Source organism: Lutjanus erythropterus, unplaced genomic scaffold (assembly GCF_056507025.1).
Source record: "Lutjanus erythropterus isolate fLutEry1 unplaced genomic scaffold, fLutEry1.hap2 Scaffold_170, whole genome shotgun sequence".
In the NCBI taxonomy this organism is placed as follows: Eukaryota; Metazoa; Chordata; class Actinopteri; order Lutjaniformes; family Lutjanidae; genus Lutjanus; species Lutjanus erythropterus.
In genome coordinates, this window is record NW_028146647.1 from 195,001 (window position 1) to 217,694 (window position 22,694).

The following is a 22,694-nucleotide window of genomic DNA, read 5'->3' on the forward strand; positions in this document are numbered from 1 at the left end:
GCACCAGGAGCAGCTGAAGCTCGTCCCCCTGCTGACCGTTGTTTTCGCTTTAGGACGGTGAGATTCTCTGTTTAGGTTAACGTGGAATGTTCTAAACGTTCTAAAGGTTCTACAGGCTGTTTACACACAACCTTAAATAAACCACCATGTTCTCGGTTAATGTGGGATTTTCTAAATGTTTACAAGGTTCTATGGGACAGAACTTTTAATAAACCTTCATGCTTAAGGTGGACTGTTCTAAAGGTTCTACAGGATAATGTAGAACGTTGTTTGTTTTGCGTCTCCAGGTTGGTGTACTGGGTTGCCGCGGCCTTCGGCAGCAGCATTCGTGGATTTGGTTTTGGCCTCTCCTTCCTGCCAAGTCTCGCCATGATGGTCGCCAACATCTACTTCCTGTTGACGGTGGAGGCGTCGGCGTCCGTCTTCAGCCTGCCGCCTTCTGCTCAGGAGGTTTTGGCTCCGCCTGCTGGCAGACAGAGGTTCTGGGGATGAGACGTCATTGATTGATTGATCGTCTTTCATGAGGGGCCTTTTTTTTTTTTTTTTGAAAACTTTATTTTTTAATGTCCTGAATTTTAAAACAGTAAAAGATGAACAGTTATAAAATGTATGTTTATAAAAAAAAGTTATTCTTTTAAGAGAAAAACTTCTTTAAAGTTGGGAGGAGACTGAGCCTCAGGTAATCTGTAGCCCCGCCCACTTATCTCATGTTTGATTCATGTGTTTGTTTTTACTCAAATTTGTTTAAATCTATTTCTTCTGATCAACTTCGTTTACTTAAAAAAAGTCAAATCAGTTTTATGATCAATAAATATTAAAAAGCTTCTGTTTGTTTCACAATAAAAACATGGAATTCACTTTATTTTCATTTCTGTATTTTGTATCTTTACAAATTAACCAAAAACACAAAAACACAATAATTATTACTAATTAATAATAGAAATAATAATAATATCTGATCAGTCTACTCATTATTGATCATTCTGTATTAATTATTAATCAGTCTGTATTGATTATAGGTGTCGGATCACATGACGCTGCTCTCTCTCTCTCTCTCTCTCTCTCTCTCTCTCTCTCTCGCTCTGGTTCCAGTTGAACCGGTTCGACTGACAGTCGACACCAAACGACAAACTGACACCTGCACACAGGAAGTGCTGACAGTCTGACTTCAAAATAAAATCATCAGGACTATAAGTTCAGGAGTTTTAATATGAAGTGACATCTTTAAAGTCTTTATTGATTAACAATATGAATAATTTATTGAGATCTATGATTAAAATCAGTATATATTGATTATCTGATTCAAATCCTTTGTTGGTTTTGATGTTGATCAATAATTAAATTGATGATCTGGGAGCAGCTGGTCCTGATCCAGCAGCAACAGCCAACAAATTTCACTGACTCTGTTTTTCTAGTTTTCTTTCATTTTAAGTTTTAAAAGAACAAAAACAGTTTTTTATGAGTTGTTAGTCAAAGTTTATGACTTTATTTAAACTTGACAGTTTAACATGTTGACTGGAACTGTGACCGACAGCCTGAGTGCAGGCAGGGCTTTTATTTTGAAGGCTCAGGTGAGGTGTCTGCAGGTAAACTGAGCCAACAGACACTCGGTGTTTGAGATGTTCGTGTTGACTGGAGTTCTCGGGCTGAACTGAAGAAAACTGTTTGTTTCGACAGAATCGTTGAACTAAGTGAGTTTCAATAAAGTTTTGAGGCTCAAACTGAGTTTCTTCTTCATGGAGTCTCTGCCTGTGAGGAGGAAGTCTTGTCTGCTGAAGCTCAGAGACAACTGTCCATTCAGGAAGCTCCGCAGACACACATACGGTCAGTTTGTCCTGTTTAAATAAAGTTTCATCAAACTTTAATGACACATCTGTTGATGTTCACATTATTAAAGTAAACACGGAATTTGTTTTTAATTTCACATTTCTGCTTTAAGACTTTGATGTTTGAAATACTCTGATTATTGATTATTTACTTTTAGTCAGAACTCTGATGCTTCATCACCCTTCTTTTCTTTCTTTCTTTTTTTTTCTTTACAAACAAGAAGTTTATTTTGAAATCATCATTTTTAAATCTCAAACTGTAGATGAGCTGCAGTATTTCCCAGCATGCACCAGGGGGAGGCAGGGTACAACTGCAGCTCAGTGTGTTCACAGTGAAATGATTCAATAAAGTTTATTCAAAACACTCAGAACTCAAAGTAAAAACTGTTGATGGACGTTAATTTCCCACAATGCACTGCATAGACACACACACACCTCTCAGCCAGTCCAGATGTGAACCATGTGACTGTGTCCAGCTGATCATGTGACACCGTTCAGGGAACCTGTGTGGGAGGAGTCAGTTAATCTCAGTGGATTAATTAATCCTGTCACAGTCTTGTTGAAAAAATGCTCCAAATATTACAGTTACCATGGTAACTGATACCACTTCCTGTTTCCTGTTTGAACAGAGGTGTCAGCAGCAACCTCCTCTCCTATTGGCCTGTACTGGAACAACACCAGCAGCCATCCAATCAGCACAGTCTGCTCAGAGCCCCTCCCACCTGTCTGTTCTCCTGACCAATCAAATGCAGCCGCAGGTCAGTCAGTTTCATCCGATGACGATGACGATGATGATGATGATGATGATCTCTGATGGGCGATCACATGATCACTTTTGTGCGTGATCAACTATAGGACTGCAAAGATCTGTTATTTTCATTATCAATTAATGTCGAAGATTTTTTTGATTAATTGATTAGTTGCTTGAGCCATAAAACGTAAACAGAAACTTTCTTAAAATATGACTCAAACTGATTAATCAATTATCAAAGTAGTTGGCAATAAATTTAATAATCAATATTTCAATGAACTGTTGCAGCTCTAATCAGCTGACCTTCACCTCGTCACTCTGCTCTGAACCTTTTTAACATCTTTACGGTTTCAGGTTGTCACGTTGTCGTGACGACGATATCTCACACCTTCAGAGAACAAACGTTCACTCAAAGATGAACTGATTAGATTTTGGTGCTCAAAGGTCAAAGGTCACTGTGACCAAACTGAACACATTTTTAGTTTGATCACTAACTCGATTATGACAAAATTACACAAAATCTAAACTGATGAGTTGGTGACATTTTATATTCAAAAGGTCAAAGGTCAACCTCACTGCATCTCGAGCTGAAACAATTAATCGATCAGTTAATCCTGTTACTATCTTGCCAATTTTCACGTTTGGACATATTTTTCAACAAGTGATCAAACTGGAAATCATTTTTTCCATTAACTGATTAGTTGTTTTGGTTGATTATCAAAATAAAAGATTACCTTAGTAATCAATTAATAATTGATTATGGCAGAGACATATGACTGTGACTCCTCACTCCTCTTATTGGTCACTAGGGGCTGCCAGTGATCAATAACAGCTTCAGTTTCATCTCTGCTGCTTCCATCTGGTGGCTGTGGTCACATTGCAGCAGGTGCTTCACCGTCTTTCACCTCTGTCTCTTCAGTTGTTCCCATAGTGGAAGTTCTTCCTGTTGCACAGAACCAGCAGAACCCAGAGAACAGAGCTGTTGACTCGATGGGTGAGGGACTGATATTCTTCTTCCTGGTTATTGATCATGTTCCGATTAATGTTTTGTGGTTATTGATCATGTTCCGATTAATGTTTTGTGGTTATTGATCATGTTTTGATTAATGTTTTGAGGTTATTGATCATGTTTTGATTAATGTTTTGAGGTTATTGATCATGTTTTGATTAATGTTTTGAGGTTATTGATCATGTTCAGTTCCTCGTGCTGAATTAATTCCATATTTCTGTTTACCTCAGAAGTTTTTCGGTTTCAGAGTTTACGGTTTAAAAATGAACTTGATAACTTGAAACAGCTCTTTGTACTTTTACTCCATTACATTTGTCTAACACCTTTAGTTACTAGTTACTTTAAAGATTACCTCACGATCTCATAGTTTTTCTTCTTCCTGTTTCAGATCTGGACGATGACGTTGACCCGGAAACGGGAGAGAGAGCACAGAGTTGACTCCGCCCACCACCTGTCAAACATAAACTTTCAGTCAGAGGATGATTTTAGTTACATCATCAATCAGCTGATGATCAGTTGACATATTATTGATGATGTCTGAACTATTGATGATCAGGTGATTTGTTGTTCATGTTTTTATATTTCATGTGTTTGTTGTTTTCGTCTTCAGGGACAATAAAGTTGCAGTTAGTTGAGCAGCTCGTACAACAAATGAAGCTCGACGCAGACGGACTTTGTTTGCTTGAGCTGTTTGACCAAACTTAAACCTCAGTCAGAGAAAACGAGTATCATGACGGTTAATTCAGGTTTTCTTCTTCAGACTCATAAAAAGAGGCGTTTGTTGCGTCATTTGACTCTTCTGCTAAATGTGAAACGATCATAAGCTGAACACTGATGTTGGCATTTATTTCTGACTTGACATGTGAACATTAAACAGTTAAACTTCATACAGACGCTGTCAGTCTGACTGTCATGATGTCATCAGACATCAGTCCAGTAAAACGAATGAAACTGATTTAAGTTTTAAATAATAAATATTATATATAAGTTATTGTAGTTCTTTAATTGTTATTTTACTGTGTTTATATGATCTGAAGCAAACGGGAAAAACTGACTCTCCATCAAACTGAGGTTACCATGGTAACACAATGCATACAGTTTGTGCTGCTGTTACATTGTTTTACATTAAGCGGCTTCAGTCAGAGAAATTACAAACAGTAGTTTATAATCTTTATCACTCATGAACGACCTCATTAGGACTTTAATTAGTTAAAACTCAGAACATAACCTGCTTCCAACCAGGTGACGAGTTCAGCATCAGTTACCATGGTGATCTAACAGGTTAGAAGAGAGAGACACTTTTGTGACACTTTAGACTCAACATACGTCACTAACACATTAATCCCACTTCACAGATCAGTCCTCTTTCATCACAGACTGAAAAACTGACTGACAACAGAAAGTTTTACAAAATGAACAGACATCAGAACACAGGCGGGAAAAAAACAGACAGACAAGCAGCAATGATAACAAACAAGCAACAAAGAAAACAAACAAGCAACAGAAAGAAAACAAACAGGCAACAGAAAGAAAACAAACAAGCAACAAAGAAAACAAACAAGCAACAAAGAAAACAAACAAGCAACAGAAAGAAAACAAACAAGCAACAGAAAGAAAACAAACAAGCAACAGAAAGAAAACAAACAAGCAACAAAGAAAACAAACAAGCAACAAAGAAAACAAACAAGCAACAGAAAGAAAACAAACAAGCAACAAAGAAAACAAACAAGCAACAGAAAGAAAACAAACAGGCAACAGAAAGAAAACAAACAAGCAACAGAAAGAAAACAAACAAGCAACAGAAAGAAAACAAACAAGCAACAGAAAGAAAACAAACAGGCAACAGAAAGAAAACAAACAAGCAACAGAAAGAAAACAAACAAGCAACAAAGAAAACAAACAAGCAACAAAGAAAACAAACAAGCAACAGAAAGAAAACAAACAAGCAACAGAAAGAAAACAAACAGGCAACAGAAAGAAAACAAACAAGCAACAGAAAGAAAACAAACAGGCAACAGAAAGAAAACAAACAAGCAACAGAAAGAAAACAAACAAGCAACAGAAAGAAAACAAACAAGCAACAAAGAAAACAAACAAGCAACAGAAAGAAAGAAAACAAACAGGCAACAGAAAGAAAACAAACAAGCAACAGAAAGAAAACAAACAAGCAACAGAAAGAAAACAAACAGGCAACAGAAAGAAAACAAACAAGCAACAGAAAGAAAACAAACAAGCAACAGAAAGAAAACAAACAAGCAACAAAGAAAACAAACAAGCAACAGAAAGAAAGAAAACAAACAGGCAACAGAAAAACAAACAAGCAACAGAAAGAAAACAAACAAGCAACAGAAAGAAAACAAACAAGCAACAAAGAAAACAAACAAGCAACAGAAAGAAAACAAACAGGCAACAGAAAGAAAACAAACAAGCAACAGAAAGAAAACAAACAAGCAACAGAAAGAAAACAAACAGGCAACAGAAAGAAAACAAACAAGCAACAGAAAGAAAACAAACAAGCAACAAAGAAAACAAACAAGCAACAAAGAAAACAAACAAGCAACAGAAAGAAAACAAACAGGCAACAGAAAGAAAACAAACAAGCAACAGAAAGAAAACAAACAGGCAACAGAAAGAAAACAAACAAGCAACAGAAAGAAAACAAACAAGCAACAGAAAGAAAACAAACAAGCAACAAAGAAAACAAACAAGCAACAGAAAGAAAGAAAACAAACAGGCAACAGAAAGAAAACAAACAAGCAACAGAAAGAAAACAAACAGGCAACAGAAAGAAAACAAACAAGCAACAGAAAGAAAACAAACAAGCAACAGAAAGAAAACAAACAAGCAACAAAGAAAACAAACAAGCAACAGAAAGAAAGAAAACAAACAGGCAACAGAAAAACAAACAAGCAACAGAAAGAAAACAAACAAGCAACAGAAAGAAAACAAACAAGCAACAAAGAAAACAAACAAGCAACAGAAAGAAAACAAACAGGCAACAGAAAGAAAACAAACAAGCAACAGAAAGAAAACAAACAAGCAACAGAAAGAAAACAAACAGGCAACAAAGAAAACAAACAAGCAACAGAAAGAAAGAAAACAAACAGGCAACAGAAAGAAAACAAACAAACAACAGAAAGAAAACAAACAAGCAACAGAAAGAAAACAAACAGGCAACAGAAAGAAAACAAACAAGCAACAGAAAGAAAACAAACAAGCAACAGAAAGAAAACAAACAAGCAACAGAAAGAAAACAAACAAGCAACAAAGAAAACAAACAAGCAACAGAAAGAAAACAAACAAGCAACAAAGAAAACAAACAAGCAACAGAAAGAAAACAAACAAGCAACAGAAAGAAAACAAACAAGCAACAAAGAAAACAAACAAGCAACAGAAAGAAAGAAAACAAACAGGCAACAGAAAAACAAACAAGCAACAGAAAGAAAACAAACAAGCAACAGAAAGAAAACAAACAAGCAACAAAGAAAACAAACAAGCAACAGAAAGAAAACAAACAGGCAACAGAAAGAAAACAAACAAGCAACAGAAAGAAAACAAACAAGCAACAGAAAGAAAACAAACAAGCAACAGAAAGAAAACAAACAAGCAACAAAGAAAACAAACAAGCAACAAAGAAAACAAACAAGCAACAGAAAGAAAACAAACAAGCAACAGAAAGAAAACAAACAAGCAACAAAGAAAACAAACAAGCAACAAAGAAAACAAACAGGCAACAGAAAGAAAACAAACAAGCAACAAAGAAAACAAACAAGCAACAAAGAAAACAAACAGGAAATGGACAAAACGACAGAGAGGCAATAAACAAAGAATGTTTGAATTTTGAATCAAAGTGAAACTGAACTGGTTTAAACTGGTCTGATCAGACTTTGATGAAAAAACTTTTTTATTGTAAAAAAACAGAAACATTAAATAATATGAGATGTTCATATTTACAGTTTTTTCATGTTCATTGAAAACATCTGAGACATTGAATCCTTTCACAATAAAAGTCCTGCTAATATCAAGCAAACTTTTCCTCTGAACCAGCAGCTTTTCTGATTGGTTAACAATCAGTCTTCTTCCTCATTGGCTGCCGCTGTCTCTGTAGGCGGAGCCTCGTCCTCAGAGCTGGTCTGACGAGCCGCCGTCCGAAACAAACGCATCAAATCTCGAAACCTGCGAGACACCTGGAGACCAGAGAAAGAAGGGTTAGTGACATGTTACTGACTGTTTACAGCCATCCAATCACAGCTCAGACAGAAGTCTGAACAGCCAATCACCTCGGTGGGAGTCTTGTTGCCAAGCAGAGTAGAGATGGACTGGAATGTGTTTTGATTGGCTCCTTCCTGCTGACATGTGGTCAAAATCACTCTATCAGCTTCTCTGAAAAACAATGAGAGTCAGAGGAGGTGAAAGTAGCAGGAAGAAGCAGAGGAGGTGAGGAGGAGCAGAGAGGAGGTGTACCTGGTCCACAGGATGACTTTCTCTCCACTCGCTGTCAGAGAAATGTTCTTGGCACAAACAGGGAGGTCAGAAGGAGGACTGGGTCGAGGAGGAGCGGAGGAGGAGGAGGAGGAGACAGAGGAGGAGACAGAGGAGGAGACAGAGGAGGTAACTGAGGTAGGAGTGACAGAAGAGGAGGTGGTAGGAGGCTGCTGTGCTTCCTCTCTCCTGCTCTTCTTCACCGTCACGTTCTGTTCCTTCTCACTGTTCTTCCTCTCCTCGTCATCATCCTCGTCATCATCCAGCTCCTCCTCCTCTTTCTCATCAGTCAAAGGAAATGAGCCTTCCCATGATGCACCTCTTTGATCTGTTAACAGATACAATAAAGTTATAAAAAAAACGTATCACACCAGTATTCATTTGTTTAATTACTTTTTAAACACCTGGTTGTGGACTGTCGTCGTCCCCCTTCAGGTCCAGATCTTTGTCACCTGGTTCATCGTGGGCGGAGCTTATCTGAGAGTACAGAGGGTCTAGACTCTTCATGGCTCTGGACACACCCCCTGAGGTCTGAAGGGAAATAAACAGGTGTGTCAGGTGACCTCTCTACCTGTAATTCATACCTGATCAATCATGGAGGACAGACCTTGCTGCTGTGACAGCGAGAGCATCCTTTCCTCCTGTGTCTGCGGATCTTTGCATCACGACAGAGGCAGGGCCAGTCTTTCTCCGACCAATCACAGTCCTAGAAACACACCGAACAATCTTTATCTATCTTTAAATGAGAGAAGAAGTCCATGAATGAAAGCTGACTAAACGTACCCTCCCTGTGTAGTTTCTGTGGGCGTCCATCTTCCTCCGCTGGCGCCGGCTTGTCATGGGTTGGATCTTATGCCCCTCCTCTTCCTCGTCGAGCTCTGGGAGAGTCACTTCCTCAAAGCAGCTGATGACTCCGCCTCCGGACACCTGGCCAATGCCTTCTCCACCGTCTGACCCACCCCCTCCATCCTCTGGCCAATGAGCTTCTTCAAACTGTTCTGGGCAGGCTGGAGGTGGGCGGAGCTCTTCAAAAAATACCCAAAATTCAGCTTGTAGATGGGTGTGGCCTTTCAGCAGCGTAGCCATCTGAGCCTTTAGCTGAAACACATGAAACAGCTGATTTCAGCTTCAGTGTACGGACAGACCTGCTGTCCACCGTCTCTGCTGTGAATAAAGTTCATCCTGAATCAGCCAAAGCTCCAGTTAAACTGGTTGTTGATGCTGGTTAAACTGGTGTACCTCGTGAATGCTGGTTGGACTCAGGTCCGGTCCGGTCTGCAGAGCTTTGATGATCTTCTGATAGTGTGATGGATTGTCTCCAAAACTGATCTCTAACTGTCGCAGGAAGCGGCGGCTGCGTTCAAACGCCTGCTGCTCCTCAAACTGTACACAGTGACATCATAAAGAGGTGACATGAGATCATCAGTCTGTGACCTGGACTGTAAACTGATCTGTGATCAGCTTTAACACAAACACTGACATCAGTTTTTACACATTTCAAACATTTTTAGCAGGCTGAACCTGTTGATACACTTATGATGCACCTGTGACACACTTATGATGCACCTGTGAGACACTTATGATGCACCTGTGACACACTTATGATACACCTGTGAGACACTTATGATGCACCTGTGAGACACTTATGATGCACCTGTGACACACTTATGATACACCTGTGAGACACTTATGATGCACCTGTGAGACACTTATGATACACCTGTGAGTCACTTATGATGCACCTGTGACACACTTATGATGCACCTGTGACACACTTATGATGCACCTGTGAGACACTTATGATGCACCTGTGAGACACTTATGATGCACCTGTGAGACACTTATGATGCACCTGTGAGACACTTATGATACACCTGTGATAAACTTATGATGCACCTGTGAGTCACTTATGATGCACCTGTGAGTCACTTATGATGCACCTGTGATACACCTGTGAGTCACTTATGATGCACCTGTGAGTCACTTATGATGCACCTGTGATAAACTTATGATGCACCTGTGATAAACTTATGATGCACCTGTGAGACACTTATGATGCACCTGTGAGTCACTTATGATGCACCTGTGAGTCACTTATGATGCACCTGTGAGACACTTATGATGCACCTGTGAGACACTTATGATGCACCTGTGAGTCACTTATGATGCACCTGTGAGTCACTTATGATGCACCTGTGATAAACTTATGATGCACCTGTGATAAACTTATGATGCACCTGTGACACACTTATGATGCACCTGTGAGACACTTATGATGCACCTGTGAGACACTTATGATGCACCTGTGATACACCTGTGAGACACTTATGATGCACCTGTGAGTCACTTATGATGCACCTGTGAGACACTTATGATGCACCTGTGATACACCTGTGAGACCCCTGTCCTGCTCACCAGTCCACACTGCAGCGCCTGTTCAGGGTGCAGGAATGCAGCGAAGTCTCGGAGGAGGTCTGTCCGGTCTCCCAGAATGCAGCGCAGCTTCCTGAACAGCAAGATCACTTCCTGTCCATCTCCTACCTGCTCAAACTGGTTCAGCAGAGACACAAAGTCTTCCACCTGTCCAGGTACGTCCTGCAGAGCGTCACGCACCTGGAGACACACAGTAACAGTCAACCACAGACACCTGCATAACCATGACTTCACCTGGTTCAATCAGTCTTTGAGCTGCTCTGGTTTCTGTTGCTATGGAAACATCTCTTGGTGCCCAGTTACATGAAGGCACATTTTACTCAGAACATTTTAAGGGAGTCACAGCAGTTTGTCCAAGTGACGTGATCTAAGTGGGCTGAGAAAAGACTGTGGTTTATGGTTAAAACTAGGGTTGGGAACGATAAACCGATACGACCGTATCTCACTTTACAGGTGAGAGATACGGCTGTCGGTAACAGACTCTCCAATCGATAGTAATCAGCCACAAATCATTAGACGACTCGATTGTAGAGCTGTGGATCGGCTATCGCGAGACTAGGAGTCGGTTGCCTGAGGCTTTACAGTTTTCATCTCTAAAATAACGCGAGATCTGATGAAACGATTGTCGCGCACGTAACATTATCTTCACAACCCAACTGGACGCCCGCTGCCGCGCTCACAAAACAAGCGCTCCCTCCTCCCTCTCCCGTGTCTCTTCTTCATTTACTTCAAACAGACGGCGCTGAAAACAGCGACAGAAGTGACATCACACCGCGTCGCATCACCAAACCTTCGTAACGCTCAAGTGTAGAATAAGTTTGTTTTATAAGAAAGCTGAGAAACTCTGCTGCAGATGATTGATGTGAAACATGTCTGACAGCAGAGGACAGAGACGAGTCTGACCACAGAGACGAGTCTGAGGACAGAGACGAGTCTGACCACAGAGACGAGTCTGAGGACAGAGACGAGTCTGAGAACAGAGACGAGTCTGACCACAGAGACGAGTCTGAGGACAGAGACGAGTCTGAGGACAGAGACGAGTCTGACCACAGAGACGAGTCTGACCACAGAGACGAGTCTGAGGACAGAGACGAGTCTGACCACAGAGACGAGTCTGAGGACAGAGACGAGTCTGAGGACAGAGACGAGTCTGACCACAGAGACGAGTCTGACCACAGAGACGAGTCTGAGGACAGAGACGAGTCTGAGAACAGAGACGAGTCTGACCACAGAGACGAGTCTGACCACAGAGACGAGTCTGAGGACAGAGACAAGTCTGAGGACAGAGACGAGTCTGACCACAGAGACGAGTCTGACCACAGAGACGAGTCTGAGGACAGAGACGAGTCTGACCACAGAGACGAGTCTGAGGACAGAGACGAGTCTGAGGACAGAGACGAGTCTGACCACGGAGACGAGTCTGAGGACAGAGACGAGTCTGAGGACAGAGACGAGTCTGACCACGGAGACGAGTCTGAGGACAGAGACGAGTCTGACCACGGAGACGAGTCTGACCACGGAGACGAGTCTGAGGACAGAGACGAGTCTGACCACGGAGACGAGTCTGACCACGGAGACGAGTCTGAGGACAGAGACGAGTCTGACCACGGAGACGAGTCTGACCACGGAGACGAGTCTGAGGACAGAGACGAGTCTGACCACGGAGACGAGTCTGACCACGGAGACGAGTCTGAGGACAGAGACGAGTCTGACCACGGAGACGAGTCTGACCACAGAGACGAGTCTGACCACGGAGACGAGTCTGACCACGGAGACGAGTCTGACCACAGAGACGAGTCTGACCACGGAGACGAGTCTGAGGACAGAGACGAGTCTGAGGACAGAGACGAGTCTGACCACGGAGACGAGTCTGAGGACAGAGACGAGTCTGAGGACAGAGACGAGTCTGACCACGGAGACGAGTCTGAGGACAGAGACGAGTCTGAGGACAGAGACGAGTCTGACCACGGAGACGAGTCTGACCACAGAGACGAGTCTGAGGACAGAGACGAGTCTGACCACGGAGACGAGTCTGACCACAGAGACGAGTCTGAGGACAGAGACGAGTCTGACCACGGAGACGAGTCTGAGGACAGAGACGAGTCTGAGGACAGAGACGAGTCTGACCACGGAGACGAGTCTGAGGACAGAGACGAGTCTGAGGACAGAGACGAGTCTGACCACGGAGACGAGTCTGAGGACAGAGACGAGTCTGAGGACAGAGACGAGTCTGACCACGGAGACGAGTCTGAGGACAGAGACGAGTCTGAGGACAGAGACGAGTCTGACCACGGAGACGAGTCTGACCACAGAGACGAGTCTGAGGACAGAGACGAGTCTGACCACGGAGACGAGTCTGACCACAGAGACGAGTCTGAGGAAAGAGACGAGTCTGACCACGGAGACGAGTCTGACCACAGAGACGAGTCTGACCACAGAGACGAGTCTGAGGACAGAGACGAGTCTGACCACAGAGACGAGTCTGAGGACAGAGACGAGTCTGAGGACAGAGACGAGTCTGAGCACAGAGACGAGTCTGACCACAGAGACGAGTCTGAGGACAGAGACGTCATGTGACTGTGAGAACAGGAAACACGTCACTGTTCCTCCACACTGATCTGAACCACAGAACTCTGGATATGAAACACAGCAGCTCATCGTCTCGCTGCACAAATACTCACATTTTAAACTCATTTACACACGAGACTCATACTAAGACGTTAACATGACTGTAACGTCTCTCTGTTACTATATTTAATAAAACTCTCAGGATTTATTTGACACTAACATCGATCTACAGACGGAGCGTTAACTGGATCAAAAGTAAAGATTCACACATTACATCGTATCGTATCGTATCGTATTGTATCGTATCGTATCGTATCGTATCGTATCGTGACGGAGCTGAATCGTATCGAACTGAATCGTTGGCCACTTAAAGGTTGATAAAATATATCGTATCGTTGAACGTGTATCGAGAAACGTATCGAATCGTCTCAGTCAGTGAGACACACGTCTAGTTAAAACTGACACCTTCACAATGGTAGAAAGACTTTCTGGCAATTACAAGAATGCATCGTCAAGGCAACGAGTATTAGCACAGGACAGTACAAAACTCGCCATTAGCTGCTGAAGCTAGTTTCTCCCTTGGAACAGATTTTATTAAAGCGATAGTTCAGTCAAAAATTAAATGTCCCTCAGTGTCTCCTCCTGTTCTGATGTGAGGATGATGAAGATGTCCAGTTCATAAAACTCCTGGAGCTTCAGCAGAAAACTGAACTGCAGTCAAATCGAGTCCAACTGAAGTGACCAGTTTTAAAATGTAAAAACAGAAGAACACAAAAAAACCCACAAAATGTCTCCATGCTGCTCGTGTGGTTTGATCCAAGTGTCCGTAAGCTGCAACATTAAAATTTGTCCCAAAAAGACGCCGTTTACTTCATGTTTTTAGCCTCAATGTCAGCTGTAGCCTCTGACCTGATCTTCGTCCACACGCCTGAAGCGGGTCACAGGCTCTCGCCGACACGCAACAACAGCAAAGAAATGATGTTCCTCTTCTATGTCCAAGTCCTCAGACATTTTCTTCTTTGTTGAAAGTTTGTGAAGTCAACTGTGTGTAACAAGTCGCTATTTCTGAGAAGATTTCTCTCTGTTGTCTGAGTCGCTTCCAGGTAGCATGTAAACACAGATATGAAGGTGTCGTGAGATCTCGTATATCTCGTGTCGCGCTGCTCGTGTACCTGCTTCAGGCGTGTGGACGAAGATCAGGTCTGAGGGGCTACAGCTGACATTGAGGCTAAAAACATGGAGTAAATGGCGTCTTTTGGGGTAAAATTAATGTCGACGCTTACGGACACTTGGATTACATCATACAAGCAGTATGGAGACACTTTGTGTTCTTTTTTTACATTTTAATACTGGTCACTTCAGTTGTACTGGATTTGACTGCAGTTCTGTTTTCCAAAGATCTTCACTCATCCTCACTTCAGCGCAGCGGCGAGGAGAAATTCAATGAAAGGTCATTTTTTTGGTGAACTCTTGCTTTAACACTAAAGAAACACATAGATACCTATAAAGTACGACCTTTGTCTAAAATACTGCAGATTCTGTGGTACTTTTCACAGATGCATTTCAAATCTGAAGCCTGCAGTAAGTTACAGGAGCACTAGTGTGTTTTGGCCTTCACAGTCGAGTCAGTCGCGTCACAGTCGAGTCAGTCGAGTCACAGTCAAGTCAGTCGAGTCACAGTCGAGTCAGTCGAGTCACAGTCGAGTCAGTCGCGTCACAGTCGAGTCACAGTCGAGTCACAGTCGAGTCACAGTCGCGTCACAGTTGAGTCAGTCGAGTCAGTCGAGTCACAGTCGAGTCAGTCGAGTTAGTCGAGTCACAGTCGAGTCACAGTCGAGTCAGTCGAGTCACAGTCGAGTCACAGTCGAGTCACAGTCGAGTCACAGTTGAGTCAGTCGAGTCAGTCGAGTCACAGTCGAGTCAGTCGAGTTAGTCGAGTCACAGTCGCGTCACAGTCGCGTCACAGTCGAGTCACAGTCGAGTCACAGTTGAGTCAGTCGAGTCAGTCGAGTCACAGTCGAGTCAGTCGAGTTAGTCGAGTCACAGTCGAGTCACAGTCGAGTCAGTCGAGTCACAGTTGAGTCAGTCGAGTCACAGTCGAGTCACAGTCGCGTCACAGTCGAGTCACAGTCGTGTCAGTCGAGTCACAGTCGCGTCAGTCGCGTCACAGTCGCGTCAGTCGCGTCACAGTCGCGTCACAGTCGCGTCAGTCGCGTCACAGTCGAGTCACAGTCGAGTCAGTCGAGTTAGTCGAGTCACAGTCGAGTCACAGTCGCGTCACAGTCGAGTCAGTCGAGTCACAGTCGCGTCAGCATGATGCTGTGTTCTCACCCTGTTGAGGTAACTCTGGGCGAATGCCACGTCTTTGCTCTCTCTGTGCGGGTCGTTGTCCAGGATGTTCTCATCGTACAGCAGTAACAGTTTAGCAGCATCTTTACTGTGGCGCTCCTGACGACTCCTCCTCAGACCACGAGGAGGTCGGCTTCGACCTGCAAAGAGGAGGCTGGGTTAAGACGGAACAGACCGTAAACACACCAACCGTCAGGAGACAGAGCTGACCTCGTCCTCGTCCAGGACACCTCCCTCCTCCTCTGGACGTTCCCTCTCCCGATGGCAGCTCCTCGTCTCTCCCCTCCTTACTGCTCCGCCCCTCTCCTGATTCCTCCCCTTTAGGCCCCTCCTCCTCCTCCTCCTCCTCCTCTTCCTGAGAGCCAGGGGAGGTGGGGGAGTGATCCTCCTCTGAGTCGCCATCTGCACAGAGCCGCCGCTCTGCCGCCAACCACGTCAGCTGCTTCATGGTCTCCTGAGAGGTCAAAGGTCAAACACCAATGACATCACTGACTTGCTCATGTGACTGTTTACCTGTAACTGATCATGTGACTGTGTTCACCTGTAACTCAGGGACAGACAGCACAGACTCCTCTGATGCTGATGACATCACCTCCTCCTCGTCTTCATCTTGTGTGAGGTCATCAAAGTCCTCCTCCTCCTCTTCCTCCTCTTCGCCCTGCCGGTCCTGATCTTCATCCTTGTCCTTTTCTCCATCCTCCTCCCTCTCTCCTCCCCCATCCTCCCTCTGTCCCTCCTCCTCCTCACCCCCTCCTCCCTGCTCCCCCTCTCCACCACCACCTGTTTCCTCTGCTCCTCCTCCTCCTGCACCTCCTGCCTCTCTCCCCTCCTCCTCCTCTCCACCAGTGGTTTCTCCACCTTTCAAACTGACCACACCCACAAGAGTACACTTCTTCTCCTCCTCTTTCTTTTCTCCCTCCTTTTTCTCTCCTGCACAGGATGACACAAGACTCAGTGTTGATGATGAGGAATTCTCCTCCTCTTGCTGTGATGGGTGTGGCCTCTCCTCCTCTTCTGTGATTGGTCTGTGGATCTGTTGCCCTGGAGCATGCTGGGAGATGGTGGTGGGCAGAGCTGTGGGTGGAGCTGGTGGTGTCCACATCATCTGTAGGAGGAAGTACCCCGGCTTCGCAGCAGATAAGCAAGGCGTGATGGAATTTGTAGAGTCAGGGAAGGAGAGGAGCAGGGGGGCGGCGCCGCTGTCTTGTTGCCTAGAAACAGTCTGCTGCATACGGCCAGTAGGAAGGCACGACTGGAAGATATCAGCACAGACAGGCTGGGTGGAGTCAGAAAGTAAAGTAACACCTGGAGGGGGGAGAGACAGGAAGCTGATTGGCTGTCTGTCCACCCGTCTGTCTGCCGGGGCTTTGGCGAGTGGTAGCAGAGATGCATTGTGGGCCAAAGTGAAGAGGCGTCTGTGGGGTGGTGGGCGGGGCCGGGACTGCCAGTAGGGGTGAAGCCTAAGTGTGCAGCCTAGAGGGAGGGAGGCGGGGTAACAATTGGAGCTGAGTCGGGTCTTCTGGATGATTGGCTGACTGTTCTGCACAAGAACCATGAGAACATCATGTAATAACAGTTACTACAACAGAGGTTAGCACACCTGTATTTAACAGGTAATTAATTATGAAACATGACATCATCATCTCTCTAGAAGCCTCTTTATGGACATTTCTGATTGGTCTGTTATGCACAGGCGGCCGATTTGTTGAATTATTTACCAAATCACAACATAATATTACAAAATATTACATGTTTTAGGAGACAAAAAGCAATGACTGTAAAAAAAATCTTAACTTACTGGTGTATAAACGTGACCCGAGGGGTCAAATAACTACTTGTTTTCTATTTAGTAAATACTTTTGTACTCAAACTCAAGTAGTTGTTTTCATGGTTACTTTCATTTATGCTTGAGTACTTGTTTTTGCAAAGTAACAGTATGTTTTACTTGAGTACAGTTTTGGACAACTCCACCCACCTGTGTGTGTCTCAGGCCACAGTGACATCACATTTACTTCATTAAAACAAAAGACTAACGATAAAGAAGATACAGGTGATTTATTGGTGAAGTTCAGGACGTTTTGACTCAGTAACACTGATCTGAATATTGATTGTAATAAACATGGAGTTTCGGCGTCAGGTAACGACATGGTTTAGTCGGTCTGACCTTGAGCCAGTTTGGCATGCTGGAAGTGTTTCTGTCCACTGGGGGGCGCTGGTCTCCCAGCTCAACTCTGCTGGCGGCGAGTGGCAGCGGGGGGACGACTCCCTGTGTCAGGAACGTCTGAAAACATGACAAGATAGATTGACTATAACTGAATCACCGAGAATGTCGAGCAGTATGTGTGGTGATGTCACAGTGATGTCACCTTAATAACGTTGTTGGGCGGCCCTCTCGGCCCGTTCATCTCTCTGATGTGTTTCCTAAAGTTCCAGCGATTCTTACAGAGCAGGTAGGAGCTGATCAGCTGATCCGACTGGAGCGTCCCCTCAAAGTGCTTCAGACCCAGAATGATCAGGCTACACAGAGGCGTCATAGGAGATTATTACTATCCACCTTTTCTTTGATTTAGTTTCATTCATATTTGGTCATTTGAATTGTTTTAGTTTTAATTGACTGATTCTACAGAATGTAAAACGTAAACAAACACAGAATGCAATGATTCAAATTTTTTCCCTGTGTTCAGCTGAAACCAAGATATTTCATGTTCAAACTAATAAACTTTATTGTTTTTTGTAAATATACAGTCATTCTGTTGTGACAGGAGCAACAGAAGACTGTGAAAGTTGTGGAACGTTCCAAAAACACCTATTTGGAACGTTCCACAGGTAAACAGGTGAGTTGGTAAGAGGTGACAGCATCATGATTGGGTATTAAGGGGGCGTCCTCTAAAGGTGACAGTTTGTCTCTGCATCTACAAATGTAAGTTCAGACTCAAAGACAAAGACAGACATCAACAACATCCAGAGACACTGCAGACGTCTTTGGACCAGAGCTCAGCTGAGACGGACGGACGCAAAGAGGAAAAGTGTCCTGTGGTCTGACGAGTCCACATTTCACACTGTTTTCACTAATCATGGACGTCGTGTCCTCCGGGCTGAAGAGGAAAAGGACCGTCCAGATTGTTCCCAGCACTGACTTCAACAGACAGCAGCTGTGATGTTTGGACGGATTCAGAGAGACACATGCTGCCATCACTGACGTCTTCTTCAGAGACGTCCCTGATTATTTCAGAGAGACGATGCTGAGACACATTGTGGACGTGTTCCAACAGCGTGTCTTCATAGTAAAAGAGTTCAGGTCCTAGACTGACCTGGACCTGCAGTCCAGACGTGTCTCCCATTGAAAATGTGTGGTGCATCATGAAGCACAAAACAGGACAACAGAGACTGTGGACTGTTGATCAAAATTAAATATCTTGTCTTTGTATTACATTCAACTGAATAAAGGTCCAAAGGTTTTTGCAAATCATTGCATTCTGGTTTTATTTACATTTTACACAGTGTCACAACTTTTTTGGAATAAAGGTTGTAGATTTAGTTGACTAAAATATAAAATAATGCATTATTTATATGTTTGTCCAGAACCTCTAAACTTAGAGAAAACATTTATTAGCCTGCTATTAATATCAAGTATGTAGTAAATGTAGTGTAAACATACCCGTCCTCTCCTGCAGTGTAAAAACTACGCTGATGTTGCTGATGGTCCAGGCTGCAGACAGGAAGTAGTTCCGGGTAAAGGAAGATGGGTCGGGTCGCAAACAGCCAGGCAATGTTGGCAGGGAGCAGAGGGAAGGCCTGACCTGAACAGAACCAGAAACAGAACTAGAATCAGACACAGACCAAGGAGACAGTCGTGTTTCCCCCAGCAGTTAGACCCAGTGACAAGCATCTGATGACACGGCGTGGGTCACACTGATGTCAGCATTAAGGTTAAGCTCTATAGTTTCAGTCATGATATAATCATTATTTTAAAAAGTCAAAGCAGATCTCACAGGGTTCTACATGAAGTCAGCCCTGAACACTGAAACTATGACTACATGTGTTCTCATAAAAACTCATTTATTCAACGCACGTTTTAAAAACTAGAGTCAAGTTTTACAGAGAATCTGACAGTGTACAGTCTTGGAATGTCGTGTTATCAACGACAAAAGAAATTAAATTGTGACTTTCTTGACTTGTAAAATTATCTTTTAAATTGACAAACATCAAATGTGTAATATGTCCTTTCCAACCAAGACACCCACTGTAACAGTTAAAAACATTTTAAAATGTCCCGGAGGAGGAAACCCTGAAAATCTGCTGGAATGACCAAACATGACAAAGACTTGTTTTCCGTCCTTACTGTTAGTAGCAGGAGTCATGCTGGGAAGCCAGCGTCTAGAGGGAGCAGGAGGAGCAGGAGGAGCAGGAGGAAGCTCCACTTTCTGACCCACTTCCTGCAGAAGATCCAGAGCCCCCTGCAGGTTGCACACTCTAAAACTGCTGGAAAGGAAAACGGCCTCTTGGCGGCTGGCAAACTGCTGCAGCTCCTCCTGGAGTGAAAAGAGATTAGTTCATGTTTTACGTTGGGGTCTGATCTGTGGTTAGGTCACTTCAGGAAGTGAAGGTGAAGGTGCTTCATGTCTGTTTGCACATAACACTGAACGTTTTGTAACACACCTAACCTGCTGAGATCAATGCAGGGAAAAGCAACTACCGACCAATCAATTCTCTCTAAAATATTTTTAAATGGCACCAAGCATCACCATGTTCAGTGCACAGAGAGACGGAGGAGGGGAACGTGTTCAGACAGCGGTATATAAAATAAAATGTCACCACTTTAAATGATGTTTTATGTTGTTTCATTTAGTTTCATTTCACACTGTGAGGTGTAGCTGAAAGAATAAGGCTAACATTGTTTAACATGCCACAAACATAATCGAGGGGAACATGAGCTGCACTGAAAGCCTCATTTCAACCTTTAGGGGAAAGTTTCTGAAATATACAATAATAATAAAAATAATGTGTTGCTTCTTTTATTTCCAAACATTTGTCTCTTTAAAAAGAAACATCTTAGTTCATTTTTGCATTTTAGACAGAGAGAGAGAGAGAGAGAGAGAGAGAGAGACAGAGAGAGAGAGAGACAGAGAGAGAGACACAGAGAGAGAGACAGAGAGAGAGAGAGAGAGAGAGAGACAGAGAGAGAGAGAGACAGAGAGAGAGACACAGAGAGAGAGAGAGAGAGAAGAGAGAGAAGAGAGAGAGAGAGAGAGAGAGAGAGACAGAGAGAGAGAGAGACAGAGAGAGAGAGACAGAGAGAGAGACAGAGAGAGAGAGAGAGAGAGAGAGAGAGAGAGAGAGAGAGAGAGAGAGAGAGAGAGAGACAGAGAGAGAGAGAGAGAGAGAGACAGAGAGAGACAGTTTTTTTTAACTGTGGTGAAATCAGTCTTGATGAAATCTTTATATTCTTCGTATAGTTTGATCTTCATCTTTTCCTTTTTGTGACAATCAGCTGTTCTCTGTGCTCATTAGCCCGACGTGAGTTACTGTCGACTACACCTGGACAAACTGTCGTAGCGGATCGGCTTCAGACACAAGTGGAAGTTTAAGTTAATTCAGGACAGTTTTTTCACTGAAGTGTAAATTTCTACCTCCTGATAGTGTTTGTGTTGTTTGCTGACTGAGCAGAAAGTTGTATTATGAAGTGAGATTAATGTGTAGCAGGTTGAGTCTAAAGCCAGGATGTTCAGTGTCATCAAGGTGTCTCTCTTTTAACCTGCTAGATCACCATGGTAACCGGGTTGGGAGCAGGTTATGTTCAGAGTTTTAGATTAAATCGCCTGAAAAAGTGTCGTTCTTTAACTAATTATTGTTCTAACAAGGTTGTTTATGAGCGATATAACTTTTAAACTGAGGGAGGAGGTTAACAATGAAAAGTTGTTGAGCTGTATGTTCATAATATCACCGAACGAATCCATATAATGTAAAAATGAAACATAATGTAACAGCAGCATCACGTTGTCATGGTAACCTCCGTTTGGTGATGCAGAGTCGTTTTCCCCGTTTGCTCCAGATCATATTAACTCTTTAAATTGACATGGTTTATAATCCACACAGTAAAATAATGATGAAGCAACTACAGACACTTTGAAGACTTTTTACTGTTTTCTGTTTTGTCTGTGATTTTGCAGCTCAGATCACTGATTAGAAAATTGATCATCATTGATCACAGACAATCTTAAATCAGTTCCACTCATTTTACGTTGGTTTGGTGAAAAACTTCAGTGATGTCCTCGTCTCTGTCATCAGAGGACAGAGACAGACAGACTTCATCATGTTTAAATCTGCTGGATGGACTTTTATTGTTTAATGTTTTCATGTTAGAATAAACGGCAGCATTAAGACCACATTTAGTCCATCAGTCATTTTCTCACATCATTCTTCTTCTCCTGCTTTATTTGTCATGTATTTTTTTCCACAGCTCATAATTATAACAACTTGATGATTTTGACTGAAGTGTTCATCTTATAATCGCTTCACTTTGTTGCATCATTTCACTGCTCTTCTGCACAAATACCTCTTTTTATGTGAACGTCTGAAGAAGAAACCCTGAATTAACAAACAGTTGATAACCACCGTCATCAAACCCGTTATCTCTGGTCAAGGTTTCGGTTTTGTCAAACAGCTCATGCAAAGAAAGTCTGTCTGTGTTGAGCTTCATTCGTAGTTCAGCTCTCTGGTGTTTGTGTTGTTGTTGTTTACTGACTGACCAGATAGTGTTTAGTGATGCAGGCTTCGTGGTTCAAGGCGTCCACATGGCGACACAGTAGGTGCACCTGAGTCAGCAGCTGTACATGCTAACAGGGAGACAGAAAAAATCAGTCAGTGTCTCATGTAACTAGACGACACCAACACTTGAGGAGAAAATACAGATATTGGATTGACTTGAGGTGTTCCTGTATCACATACTGGAGGGAAAGGTGATATTCAACTAAAGGTGTGTCACACCTGCAGTATTTACCTGATTAACAAGCTGTTAAAACTGCTGTATCGTACTCTGTGTGCTTTATGAGATTAAAGTGTGTGACGATCCCACAGTAACACAACTGTCTGTCAAACACACGAAAGAGGCGGATCCTCTTTCTCTGAATGAGGCAAAACAAAAACCCTGATACTTTCTTCTTCTTCTTTTCTTCTTCTTCTCTTCTTCTTCTCCCAACACTCAAATAAACTCAATATATAAAGGTATAAAGTCGGGCTGCCAGATGTTGCGCTGCAGCAAACGTTACGCACCTAC

General features: G+C 43.1%; 3 protein-coding genes across 3 annotated transcripts in view; 2 read left to right on the top strand and 1 right to left on the bottom strand.

Annotated features, from left to right (window-relative positions):
- Nucleotides 1–504, top strand: part of LOC146304134 (transmembrane protein 79-like) — a 1,895-nt gene extending 1,391 nt beyond the window's left edge. The window contains exons 3-4 of the mRNA XM_084714251.1: nt 1–57; nt 288–504. The exon at nt 1–57 is cut by the window's left edge and continues 175 nt beyond it. Of these exons, the coding sequence (XP_084570377.1) occupies nt 1–57; nt 288–492 (262 nt within the window). The 3' untranslated portion in view covers nt 493–504. The remainder of the gene's footprint in view (nt 58–287) is intronic.
- Nucleotides 505–1,644: 1,140 nt separating this feature from the next.
- LOC146304135 (uncharacterized) lies at nt 1,645–4,043 on the top strand. The gene is made up of 4 exons (XM_084714254.1): nt 1,645–1,824; nt 2,456–2,584; nt 3,497–3,571; nt 3,975–4,043. Exons 1-4 carry the CDS (start codon nt 1,737–1,739, stop codon nt 4,022–4,024), a joined length of 342 nt encoding a protein of 113 aa, XP_084570380.1. The 5' UTR covers nt 1,645–1,736; the 3' UTR covers nt 4,025–4,043.
- Nucleotides 4,044–7,656: 3,613 nt separating this feature from the next.
- gon4lb (gon-4 like b) overlaps nt 7,657–22,694 on the bottom strand; it is a 32,649-nt gene continuing 17,611 nt past the window's right edge. Inside the window, exons 15-30 of the mRNA XM_084714248.1 lie at nt 22,168–22,254; nt 19,761–19,950; nt 19,077–19,218; nt 17,785–17,935; nt 17,583–17,699; nt 15,960–16,958; nt 15,629–15,872; nt 15,401–15,558; nt 10,484–10,681; nt 9,308–9,451; nt 8,852–9,166; nt 8,676–8,774; nt 8,473–8,599; nt 8,051–8,396; nt 7,867–7,969; nt 7,657–7,773 (exon numbers count right to left, since the gene is read on the bottom strand). Coding sequence (XP_084570374.1) covers nt 7,657–7,773; nt 7,867–7,969; nt 8,051–8,396; nt 8,473–8,599; nt 8,676–8,774; nt 8,852–9,166; nt 9,308–9,451; nt 10,484–10,681; nt 15,401–15,558; nt 15,629–15,872; nt 15,960–16,958; nt 17,583–17,699; nt 17,785–17,935; nt 19,077–19,218; nt 19,761–19,950; nt 22,168–22,254 — 3,537 coding nt within the window. The remainder of the gene's footprint in view (nt 7,774–7,866; nt 7,970–8,050; nt 8,397–8,472; nt 8,600–8,675; nt 8,775–8,851; nt 9,167–9,307; nt 9,452–10,483; nt 10,682–15,400; nt 15,559–15,628; nt 15,873–15,959; nt 16,959–17,582; nt 17,700–17,784; nt 17,936–19,076; nt 19,219–19,760; nt 19,951–22,167; nt 22,255–22,694) is intronic.